Source organism: Anomaloglossus baeobatrachus, chromosome 4, assembly GCF_048569485.1.
Source record: "Anomaloglossus baeobatrachus isolate aAnoBae1 chromosome 4, aAnoBae1.hap1, whole genome shotgun sequence".
NCBI lineage: Eukaryota > Metazoa > Chordata > Amphibia > Anura > Aromobatidae > Anomaloglossus > Anomaloglossus baeobatrachus.
The window spans coordinates 653,706,890-653,720,250 of record NC_134356.1 but is presented as its reverse complement, the minus strand read 5'-3'; the positions used below and the strand labels follow the sequence as shown (position 1 = coordinate 653,720,250).

The 13,361-nt window shown below is 42.1% G+C and overlaps 1 protein-coding gene across 1 annotated transcript in view; it reads right to left on the bottom strand.

Moving 5' to 3' along the window:
- The window catches only part of COL5A3 (collagen type V alpha 3 chain), a 307,612-nt gene that overhangs the window by 105,164 nt on the left and 189,087 nt on the right, over positions 1–13,361 (bottom strand). The window contains exons 9-15 of the mRNA XM_075346486.1: positions 13,166–13,216; positions 13,037–13,078; positions 12,884–12,946; positions 3,491–3,565; positions 320–400; positions 170–226; positions 4–57 (exon numbers count right to left, since the gene is read on the bottom strand). Of these exons, the coding sequence (XP_075202601.1) occupies positions 4–57; positions 170–226; positions 320–400; positions 3,491–3,565; positions 12,884–12,946; positions 13,037–13,078; positions 13,166–13,216 (423 nt within the window). The remainder of the gene's footprint in view (positions 1–3; positions 58–169; positions 227–319; positions 401–3,490; positions 3,566–12,883; positions 12,947–13,036; positions 13,079–13,165; positions 13,217–13,361) is intronic.

Below are 13,361 nucleotides of genomic sequence, written 5' to 3'. Positions count from 1 at the left end.
TACCGGAGGTCCTGAATCTCCAAAATCCCCTTTAAGACCTTGAGGCCCAGCAGGACCCTAAAAAAAAGTCACACAAAAATTGTTGACATTTTTTGTTGACAAATATTAAAATAAAAAATGGGTCAAGAATTTTCCTGAAAAGCTGTGAAGCTTTTCCTATCAAACTTACAAGAGGACCAGGTCTTCCGGTCATACCCGTTGGTCCAGGTGGACCCTTCATGGCCAACTAAAAATGGAAATAATTTATAGACGTTAATGGAGATTTCCTTGTAGGCATAATGGCGCCTTTACATATATATATGTGTGTGAAATACCGCACCTTAGCCTGCTGCAACATTAACTGCGCTTGAGCTTCTTGAAAAGACACCGTCTGTCCTGTGGTGTCACCACCGTACTGGAACTATACATTAAAGACATACACAGAAGAATATGGGGTGAGTTAAAAAAAAAAAGCTTATGACTTTGCTTGATTTTAGTTTTGCTAATTCGTTACTTACTGGTCCTTAAAATCTACTAGAAAAATGTAAGGTACTGTCTGGTTTAGATATCGGATTTTTAATTAGAATTATCCCTAGACAAAAATCTGAGTGCAGTAATCAGCTGTAACTTGGACTGAACCAACAGTAAGTGTTCAATTTCCCTGCAGCACTCCAAGAGGAGAATTGAAGAATTACATATTTTTACAAAATGCTATCCTCCACAATGAGGGACACTATAGTCCCTCTCCAATCCAGCTGCATACAGCAATGCTTCTGTCAATTCAGTATTCTTTAATAGGGCATTTCAAATGGACTTTTTAAATCTAGGAAACCTCTCTAATTTAATATATATGTTACCGGCAATGTGTAAAAACAGACATTCCATAGAATACCTAGGCAATGTATACAATGCCGGAAATGGGTCGTCAAAGTATGAAATACATCAGATGTTCATACATCTCCTAGTCATTCTATAGAATACCTAAATGACAAACAGGCGGAGTGTAGAATACTACAGGGGTGCTCCGTCCAAAGGTAGGTGGACAGAGCAGGCAGCAGATCTGTGAAACTGGCTTAGCTGCCCTTAGCATTAAAATGTAATTCTAGCCTCCCATGCTGCAACAAATAGTCAGGAATGACACTTCTGATTCCTTTTTGTTTTTTTCCAGTAAAGATATCCTGTTGTTCATTTTGCATTTCTTCTTTCATGTTTTTGACTGTTTGTTAGTAAAAACTAATAGTCAGGAATGACACTTCTGTTTCTTTGTGTTTTTCCCAGTAATGATATCCTGTTGTTCATTTAGGATTTCTTCTTTCATTAGTTTTTAGACTGTTTGTTACTAAAGACTTTACCAATCTGGGCATTATATCAGACTTTGCCCTGAGCAGTTCTTGTCATTCTTTATAATACCTAGACATTTTATGTAATGGCTAACTTTTCCAATCTGGGCACCTAGACATTTTATGTAATGGCTAACTTTTCCAATCTGGGCACCTAGACATTTTATGTAATGGATCACTTTACCAATCTGGGCACCTAGACATTTTATGTAATGGATCACTTTTCCAATCTTGGCACCTAGACATTTTATGTAATGGATAACTTTTCCAATCTGGGCATTATATCAGACTTTGCCTGAGCAGTTATTGTCATTATAACAATATATATTGTTATATATATATATATATATATATATATATATATATATATTCCCGTTTAAATGATATGAAAAAAGTAAGTAATGTCGTCTCTCACTGGGGGTGAAAACAGCATTTTTGGACAAGGTGTGTCAAAAATAAATAAATAAATAAATAAATAAAAAAAAAATTGTCCTCCTTCCCACGGAGCTGCTCTGGTTATGGCTGGCTGTATGTGGTCGAAGAACCACACTGCCCGATCAGTGACTTCCATTACGGTCCAGGTCAAGTCCGGGTCCTGAGCTGAACTTTAGCTAAAGTCCGGCTGAACCCAGCGAACCCAAACTTCCAAGGGTCTGCTCATCTCTACTCTTGACAGATTGCCTTTAAATCTGTGTAAATCCTGATCTGGAGATGGCCAACTGGAAAACCTCATTTACCACTGGTGAATCTTGTTGCAGCAGTTAACATGATATGAGGATGAAAAATTATGAAAAATGTATCCTCTGACCAGAGCAAAGGCTAAAACAGTTTGTATGGGATTGGAAAAACATGGCTATTTTGTCCCGTAATCGTACCTAGACATCTCCTCTTAGATATGATTTTGGTTCTACATAGTGCATCACTTGTCTCTACCATCATTTGTCACCATTGGTCTTCAGAGCCTGGGCACTGAGACCTTAAAGGGGTTGAACCAAGTTCAGAAGATTTCCCCTATTTGTAGGAGAGGGGTTAACTTCTAGATTTCTGTGGCTCCGACCACTGGGAACACCTCCAATCCCAAGAATATGGCTATAAAAAGTCCTGTCTGAATGGAGCAGTGGTCAGGCATGTGCACCTCTGCTCAGTTAATTCCTGATGGGAGTGCTAAAGACCAACCAAGCACTTTATCGCCAGCGGTCCCATTGAGAAAGAATGGAGTGGAGGCGCGCATGCTCAATCCATACTCCATTCAAACTCGGCTCTTGAGAGCTCCTTTTTTTAGATGGATTGGGGGTCTGAATGGTCAGATTCCCACGGATCAGGGAGTTATCCCGTATCTCGGGGATAACTTCCAAACTTGGTGTAACCCTTCTAACCCAATCTATCACTTAGCGCTCAAAGCTATAGAAGGGCAGCTATAGTTACTGGTTGGTACCTTATAGCAATGCATTTTAGGCACTGTACAAGTTTAATTTTTGGGCATTACATGGTACATTTGAAGAAGGCTACTACACAGGATACCAACCAACCTAAGCCAGCAGTGAATAACCCCTCTCCCCCTCTTAGTTCTTTGAAGAGAAGGGAATTATTCCTTGGTTGGTCTCCTCCTCTTTGCTATTAGTAGGAGCCAACGTTTTCTATATTCCCCTCTCCAAAGAAACTGCATTGGTAGCAAACATAGATTTAGAGAATTGATATTAGGCTCATGGAAGGGGAAATGAACACCAGCCCATATCTACAATTTGGCAAAACTCAGCACCACAGTTCGAAGACATTTGGAATAGATGGGAACCAACATATATCCTAAAATCGTCCAAGCCTTTGTCGGCCCCTGACTGACATCACAGGGAAACCCATCCAGTATACTATTTACCATTTATAGGGCAGTTGGAAGATGCAATGAAGAAATATGTTCTGGTTCCCTTAATGTTTCCCATGAAGAGCATTTTAATTACATCAAGATCTTGAGAACTTATCTATCATTAAAACAAATTACGTGTTCTCTGTGATGTCCCCATGGATGATATAATTGATATGGTGATAATAAAATTTCAATGTGATGATTCACGAGGTCAAGAGAGTCACTCTTCAAAATAAAAAGCTTCTTCTAAATTCCTGGAAAGAAAGTTGTCCAATTATCCATAATCCCATGGGAAAAAATGTCAACTCACAGGAAGCATCACTGTGTTCCCAGGAGGACCAGGAATACCGTCAGCTCCATTGAGACCAGGTCTTCCTGGAGGACCCTATGAAAGAAGAAGGAGGGATGTCAGTTAAAGAGACGATATTGAGGAGGACATGTTTCGTGCACCGACTTGTTGATAGTGGTGCGGCCTGGAGGGCAAATAAATAGGCTAAGGATAAAAGAGCTTTTCATAGCTTACATTACATGACATCACCAGGCAGATTCCTATCTCTCAGCTGAAAGTCATATATCTGAGCTCTTACCTTTGCTAGGTCGGTAGTATAGCTATTAACATACACCTGAAATAATGATATTGATCACTCAATACATTGAGGAGCAAAAGGGTAACAATGTATTGAACTTCTGCATTTCTGGCTCCATATCTCACCATCCTCTACAGCTTTGAGCATAAGGCGATGTTAATTTCATAGACAATTATCTTGGCTATCTTATACATAAATCTGACTTGCAGCTATTTAGCATATGATTAGTTATGCAGATTCTTGTCAGGTCAATGCATTGTTACTGTTTTGTTCCTGGTTATGGAAAAATATACTACAAATTACAAACTGTTCTCCCATTCCCTAATAGCTCAGTGTGTCATTAGGTTAATTCTCAGCGAAACATCACTGGTTTGAATAGAGGAGCAGCCATGAAGAAGATTTCCCAAGAAAAGAGAAACTGCACCATCCAGCTGATCAATAGCGGTTTCTCGGCCAAGCAAATTGCCAAGCTGCACCATGTGAGGCCATGATAGTTGGAAGAATGTGAAAAGAAGTCCGTCTATCCATTCAAAAGCCAAGAGGTGATGTCCATGCAAAATATTGGAGCCAACAATTCGGCACATCACAAGGTCTATCAGTTCTTTCGGGACAATCATGGCAGTGGAGGCAGCTCGTATGCTTCATAATAGTAAGATCACAGACGTCCATGGAAGCACTGTGCGACTCACGAAAAAATCTGGAATGGTGGCCCGAAAAAAGGTGAAGAAGCCTTGACTTCAATATCGTCATAAGAAGCATTGGCTCAAGTTTGCCAAAATGTACAAAAAGTGGAGAGCAGAAGATTGGAAATAGGTGATTTGGAGCAATGAGATAAAAGTCAATAGACGGCTCTGATGTGTGCAAATAGGTCTGGAAGAAACAAGGGAAAAAGGGCTAACGTATTGAAAAATTGAAAGAAATGTCAAGTTTAGTGGAGGATCCTGATGATATAGGGATATTTCACAGCCAAAGGCGTTGGATACTTGACCAGGATCGATGGTGGTCTCAATGCTGAGCTCTGTGTGAGTATCCTACAAGTTGAGTTACTTCATACACTTGAGTACTATGGGTATGAAAAGGACGACATAGTGTTCGAGCAGGAAAACGACTCGAAGCATACGGTGAGATTGGAGAAGAAATGGTTCAATGACAGTGAAATAGAGGAGCTTGATTGTCCCCACAGTAACCGGACCTCAACCCAATCCAACACTTGTGGGAAGAGTTGAAGAAAAAGCTGTATACATCCCCAAGTGAGCGACCCAGTATACACCAACACTGGGAACATGGATAAGAGACCTGGGATCAGATTTCGGTTGAGATATGCTTGAATCTGACCGAGACCATGCCCAGAAGGATTCAGAAACAGTGACATGACAAGAATCTTCATAACTAATCATATGCTAAATAGTTGCAAGTCAAGTTTATGAATGAGATAGCCAAGATGATTTTCTATAAAATGAAGGTCATCTCATGCTCAAAGCTGTAGTGGATGGTGAGATACGGAGCCAGAATTCAAAAGTGCAAAAAATTGTTACCCTTTTGCTCCTCAGTGTACATATCCAACATATTGGAAATAGGAACATTAGACCTCAGGATTGTCCTATATAAGTAGATAGGAGGCCCATTTAAACTAATAGGGAGTTATTAGATGCTATAGAAAATCCCTTTTTGGAAGATTGGTCCCCAAAGGATACTATGAATACATCCCCAGGAATCTGGATCAGCGGGATCAGTTGTCATGTGAAGGGAAATCCAACCACAAGTGGTCAGTTCCAATACTGCGCCACCACAGGCATAATCGAGTATTACACAATGGTCACTGAGATGAAAGACAGATGCTCTTTGTGGCCACTTGTTACTTTGGCCTAATCTTGGCCACTACAGTGGCTTCCTGGATTGTGACTCTACTGTGAATTTCTCATTTTTAAAATGCCAGTGGCACTAATTGTCCAGGAGACATGGGTTTTTAGAAGACAAAGCAGCCCTCTTCAGTCACGCTGGGCTTACGCAAATAGATCCATTTGGATCAAGTTCTCCGCTAGGGTGTTCCATATCTGATACCTTTGGTACTGACTCGGCTTGTCTATTTGACAACATCTCGTCTATGGCCCATCCTGACGTCTGTCTTTCTACCGTTCACTGACCTCTGCCTACCGGGACCCTTGCACTGCCTTACTAGGCTTTCTGCCTGCCAACTTGGTACTGCAAGAGAAGAAGGTCTCCCAATGACTTAGACTCAGCTTCCTAGTTTAGCCAGGTTACCCAGCATTTTTCCAAGATCGACAGATTTTGCCCTTCAATTTCCATGGCTTCTTGGATAAACTCAGACCAAAGAGCACACAGTTATCAGGCCATCGTCTTACTATTTTGTCAATTTTATTTTACAGATTATTGACTGTAAAATATGAAAACTATAGATGGTCTGATGTATCATTGATATGTTAGCGAGACGTCTGGCCTAAGAAGCGAAGACCATTGAGTCCTTCACATTGAGAAAAAGGAATAATTGGCCTATCAAGAAAAAATTCTATAAGAGGTAACTTATTCCAGTGTCAAATTCTCAAACCTGGCCCTAGCCATATTTTTTTTCTGACCCACATGACGACAGTCGAATATGACCTTCATTGCTTAAGAGTCCTAGCCTATAAGCCTATAAGCCTATAAGTCAACCAACACTGAAAATGTACCAGAACTTTAGCAGCTTCCTTAAGGTCCAACATGATTGATTTCCTTATTTTTAAACATGGATGAATCCAAGAAGTCTCAAGAAAGTAGAACCTTTTAGCAGGACCATTAGAGGTCCAAAAACTGGTGTATTCTTTAGGAAGAAACTGGATAATTAAAAACCTGGAATAAAAATCTAAAAAAATCTTTTAACCCCTTAAGGACGAAGCCAGTTTTGTCCTTAATGCCCAGGCCATTTTTTGCAATTCTGACCAGTGTCACTTTATGAGGTCATAACTCTGGAACGCTTCAACGGATCCCGGTGATTCTGACATTGTTTTTTCGTGACATATTGTACTTCATGATAGTTATAAATTTAGAACGATATTTTTTGCTTTTATTTGTGAAAAAATCGGAAATTTGATGAAAATTTTGAAAATTTTGCAATTTTCAAACTTTTAATTTTTATGCCCTTAACCCAGAGAGTTATGTCACACAAAACAGTTAATAAATAACATTTCCCACATGTCTACTTTACATTAGCGCAATTTCTGAAACAAAATGTTTTGGGGTTAGGAAGTTAGAAGGGGTCAAAGTTCATCAGCAATTTCCCATTTTTTCAACAAAATTCACAAAACCATTTTTTTAGGGACCACATCACATTTGAAGTGACTTTGAGAGGCCTAAGTGACAGAAAATACCTAAAAGTGACACCATTCTCAAAACAGCACCCCTCAAAGTACTCAAAACCACATCCAAGAAGTTTATTAACCCTTCAGGTGCTTCACAGGAACTAAAGCAAAGTGGAATGAAAAAAAGCAAAAAATAAAATTTTACCTAAAATGTTGCTCTACCCCAAATTTATTCACTTTTAGAAGAAATAACACAACAAAATGAACCCCAAAACTTGTTACCCACTTTCTTATGAACGCGCCAATACCCCACATGTGGTCAGAAACCTTTGTTTGGACAAATGGGAGGGCTCGGAACAGAAGGAGCAATATTTGAATTTTGGAAAGCAAATTTGGCTGAAATAGATTGCGGGCACCATGTTGCATTTACATGTCCGCTAAGGTACCTAAACAGCAGAAACCCCTCACAAGTGACACCATTTTGGAAACTAGACCCCTTAAGGCTTCTATCTAGGGGTATAGTGAGCATTTTGGATCCACAAGTACTTCACAGATTTTGATAACGTTACGTTGTCACATTGAAAATTTTCATTTTTTTCTCAAAAATGTTGCTTTAGCATCAATTTTTTCACTTTTTCAAGAGGTAATTCCAAACATTTGACCCCAACGTTTGTTACCCACTTTTTTATGAGCGCGGTGATACCTCACATGTGGTCTGAAACCTTTGTTTGGAGAAATGGGAGGGCTTGGAACGGAAGGAGCAATATTTGAATTTTGGAAAGGAAATTTGGCTGAAAAAGATTGCAGGCACCATGTCGCATTTGGAGGACCCCTAAGGTACGTAAACAGCAAAAAAACACCACAAGTGACCCCATATTGGAAACTAGGCCCCTCAAGGAATTTATCTTGATGTTTGGTGAGTACCCTGAACCTCCAGGTGCTTTACAGAAGTTTATAACGTTGAGCCATGAAAATAAAAAAATAAAATTTTACCACAAAATTGTTACTTCAACCAGGTAGCTTTTTTTTTCACAAGGGTAACAGGAAATAAATCACCATGAAATTTATTGCGCAATTTCTCCTGAGTTTGTTGATATCTTGTATGTGGTGGAAATCAACTGTTTGGGCACACTACAGGGCTCAGAAGAGAAGGAGTGCAGTTTGACTGCAAAATTGGCTGGAATCAATAGCGGACGCCATGTTGCATTAGGAGAGCCCCTGAGGTGCCTAAGCAGTGGAGGTCCCCCACAAGTGACCCCATTCTGGAAATAAGACCCCTCAAGGCTTTAATCTAGGTATATATTGAGCATTTTGAATCCACGAATACTTCACAGAATTTGATAAGCTTAGGTTGCCATATTGAAATTTTCATTTTTTTCACAAAAATGTTGATTTAGCGACACATTTTTCACTTTTTCAAGAGGCAACAACAAAACGTGTACACCACAGGTTGTTATCTAATTTCTTGTGAGCGCAGGGATACCCCACATGTGGCCAAAAACCTTTGTTTGGATAAATGGGAGGGCTTGGAATGGAAGGAGCACCATTTGAATTTTGGAAAAGTTGAAGTAAATTGCGCGCACCATGTCACATTAGCAGGGCCCCTTGGGTACCTATACATCAGAAACCCCCCACAAGTGACCTCATTTTGGAAACTGGACCCCTCAAGGATTTTATTCAGGAGTATAGTAAGCATTTTGAATCCACAGGTACTTCACAAAAATGTTGCTGTAGCAACAAATTTCTCACTGTTAAGGGGGCTTTACACGCTGCGACATCGCTAATGCGGAGTCGTTAGGGTCACGGAATTGGTGACGCACATCCGGCCGCATTAGCGATGTTGCTGCGTGTGACACCGATGAGCGATTTTGCATCGTTGCAAAAACGTGCAAAATCGCTCATCGGTGACATGGGGGTCCATTCTCGATTATCGTTACTGCAGCAGTAACGATGTAGTTCGTCGCTCCTGCGGCAGCACACATCGCTATGTGTGACGCCGCAGGAACGAGGAACCTCTCCTTACCTGCCTCCCGGCCGCTATGAGGAAGGAAGAAGGTGGGCGGGATGTTCCGGCCACTCATCTCCGCCCCTCCGCTTCTATTGGGCGGCCGCTCAGTGACGTCACTGTGACGCCACACGGACCGCCCCCTTAGAAAGGAGGCGGTTCGCCGGTCACAGCGACGTCGCCGGGCAGGTAAGTATGTGTGATGCGTCTGCGCGATGTTGTGCGGCACGGGCAGCGATTTGCCCGTGTCGCACAACAGATGGGGGCGGGTACCCACACTAGCGATATCGGGACCGATATCGCAGCGTGTAAAGTAGCCTTTAGGCTATGTGGCCATGATCCAGCGACACAGCGTCTAGTACCCAGTGTCAGCCTCCTGCAGAAATGTGAGTGTTGTCCACGGGAGAACGCAGCTGCCCATGCCCACGATTTGGGTTCAGGCTGCTGTGGACTTTAGTTTTATTCTACCTGCAAAGAACACTCATCTCCGCAGCATAAATTGACATGCTGAGGCTCGGGAAGCTGCGCCACAGGTCGGTTTATGCTGCGGAGAAAAGAAACACAGTGGGCACGGGATTTCTAAAAATCCTGCCACTGTGCTTCTACTGCACAACGCAGCGTTATGGACGCAGGGAAAACACTCTGCGCCCAAAACGCTGCAAACCCTGATTGTGGGCACACAGCGTAAAATGCTACAATGGATGAATGGATGTCAAATATATATAACGTCCCACCCCCCTGCATATTCTAAGCTGGCGCCCTTTAGTGCCTTTCATGTGACACTAAAGGATGCCTAGCCTTGTATTTAGCCCAAAAAAAAAAAAAAAAATTAAAATAAATGACGTGGGGTCCCCCCTATTTTTGATAGCCAGCTAGGGTAAAGCAGACAGCTGTAGCCTGCAAACCACAGCTGACAGCTTCATCTTGTCTGGTGATCAATTTGGAGGGCTCCCCAAGCTGTTTTTTTTTTTTTAATTATTTATAAATAAATAATTAAAAAAAAAAACAAACGTGGGGTCCCCCCAAATTAGATCACCAGCCAAGGTGAAGCTGACAGCTGGGGTCTGGTATTTTCAGGATGGGAAGAGCCATGGTTATTGGACTCTTCCCAGCCTAAAAATAGCAGGCCGCAGCCGCCCCAGAAGTGGCGCATCCATTAGATGCGCCAATTCTGGCGCTTCGCCCCAGCTCATCCCGCGCCCTGGTGCGTTGGCTAACGGGGTAATGAATGGGGTTGATACCAGGTGTGTAATGTCACCTGGCATCAAGCCCAGCAATTAGTTATGTCACGGCGTCTATCAGATACCCGACATAACTAATTGACAGTAATAAGAAAAAAAATTGACAACAAAAAAAAATTTATTTGAAAAAACACTCCCCAAAACATTCCCTGATTGACCAATTTATTGAAAAGAAAAAAAAAAAATCCACTATAATCCATTTGGACGTCCCACGTCGCCTCTGGACCTTCTAGAATATGGGGGACACGTTCAGGGAACGTATCCCCCATTTTCTAGGAGGGCAGACCCTCCATTTGAGGAGAGTGGGTGCAAAAAGCTGCACCCACCCTCCCCGGGTCACAGCTGCACAGTGCTGAGCAGCAGCCAGCGTCCTGAACACAGGAAGCTGTCATCTGCGCTCGGCACATGTGACCGGAGTCTGCAGAGAAGGAGGAGGGGGCCGCGGGGGATCAGCGCTCCGGTATGTATGACACCGGGGGACACCGGGGGACACCAGGGGGAGGGTGGGGGGGGACCCGGCAGGGCCTGGGGAGCAGGTTTCTGTCGTATGTGTTATGGCACATACGACAGAAACCATAGGAACAGTGTAAATGCGGCCGGCGCGCTGCTGTGCTCTCCGATGCGCGCGGCCATCTTGGATTTTCGGGAGGGGGTTGGGGGTCGGGGGGGGCACTTTGGGGATACCGAGGGGACCGGAGGGAACCGGGAAAAAGATTTATCTCCCATCTGGCATGTTTGATCATGCCAGATGGGAGATAAATGATTTTTTACCGGCGCGGTCATTTACTATAACTTGATGATCGGTATACGGTGTATACCGGTCATCAGGTGAGCGGGGACCGGAAAAACCGGCCCGAATCATGATCTCCAGGGTCTCAGCTACCCCCGGCAGCTGAGACCCCGGAAATTTTCTGACTCTGGGGGGCGCTAGACCCTTTTTTCCGACCGCCGTTTTAAAACGGCAGAAAGGAATAAGTACCCTTTTTTAGTGCCGTTTTAAAACGTAACGCGGTCGTAATGGGGTTAATGTGGAACAGTATTTTCTAGACAAACTCCAAGCTCTATGGCCAGCTAGACATTCTCTATTATCTTCTGTGGGAAGCTCAACCCTTTTTCCTAAAAGTTACCACTAGGATAATACACCATAGACATAAGATCAGAAGTTTCATCTTCACTCTACCATATCCCTATTCTGAATTTGTCTTGACTATGCTTATAGGGGTACTCCCATCTCCAAGATCATATCCGAATCTGTAGTAGCTGTAATAATGATAGTATTAGAAAATACTTCCATTTAGAAATGTAGTATAGTTCTCCTGATATAGCCATGTCTCTTACCTCATGTGCAGGGCATTATAGTAGCTTAGGTATTCATGGTTACGACCACGAGCAACTAACTGTCACTATACGAGTGATCGTAACCAAGGATACCTAAGCTACTGTAATGCATTGCACATGATGACCACGAGCAACTGTCACTATGTGAGTGGTCGTAACCATGGATACCTGAGCTGCAATGCCCTGCAGATGAGGTAAGAGACATGGCTATATCAGGAGATCTATACTACATTTGTAATTGGAGGTATTTGCTAATATTATTATTATTATTAGACCTACTACATATTGGGATAGGATCTTGAAGATGGGAATAACCCTTTAAGTCTTAGTACTACTTCCTGGTTTGGACTTATATTTGTTAACAGACTCTCCCAATCTACGTGTACCATCACATATGTTCCACAGTATCGCCTCCTCGATTCTGCATGACCTCTGTTACCTACATCTCGCCTGATTTGTCCAATTTGAGGTTTATATAAACAATCATTCATGTGATTGATCCCGATGCATCTCAAAAAGTTCACAAAATAGCACACTCCCTGTTTACACTAGGGGAACGTCTACATTATTGTGCTGACCACATTATCAGTGTTGATTCGACAGATCTGTGTAGATCACTGTTGCCAACGTTGTTAAATTGTTGTCCAGGAAAATTGGGAAGTTTGAAAATTTAACATACAAATGTCTATATGTTGATAGATGATGCCCCATTTTCCAGGCCACACCCCCTTATTTCTGAATAGAAATATGTCTATGACCTTCAAATAAAACATTTTGGAAGTGTATAAGACGAGATATTTCGTCTTGATTTGTAGGACGTTTGTGTAGTGCCGAGCACACTGGACCCTTTTACCTCCTTCCCTCGTTTTTCGGGGAACCTCCCGGATATTCCTGGAAAGTTGGCAAGTCTGACGTAGATTGAGAGATCTCTGTCAATTACCATAACTTTTACACACTACCACAGTAGGCTATGGACTATGGAATGGAGCGTAACTTTCTTGTACTTGTCTGTACCCTTTTCCTCACCAAAAGCTAGCAAACCACTGTTGATATAAAAACTGGTAAGATTTGTGATCAAGAAGACATAGGTCATTCTAAGGTTCTGCCATGCGCCAGTGAGGGAACCTTCACAAATATTCTCCTCCTGTGTAGACCAAGAATATGTAAACTTGCCTAGGACCATCTTAGAAGTGCTGGATACACATGTCCTAAATACAAATGAAAATTATTGCTTACCCTCTCACCAGGATCTCCAGGTGGTCCTGGAGGACCTAAAGGTCCAGCTGGCCCTGGTTCTCCCTAGATATGAACATAATAGATAAAGAGTTCACTTAGAGGAACTGGCTATAACAGTGACTTTTTGTAGACACAACTTGTAGTTTTACATACCGAGTATCCGGGAAATCCCATAGGACCCTCGATCACTGTACCCTGTAACAGACATCCATGTAATGTGTCATAAATACTTGTATAAAACGATATAACATAGCAATAATAGGGTCTCATACTTGTACTAACCGGTTCTATTATGGCTGGTTCTCCCTTCTGTCCTGTCAGGCTCTGCTCTTCCTAAAATGAAAAAAATAAAAAGAGTAGTTGATTTGAAGAAATAGAGACATACTCTATCTAAGAATAGAAGTTTTTTATTTCTTGGCTTCCTACAAGCTGATGAGTATATGACCAAATCTAAATCTGTATCTTTTTGTTTGGTTGG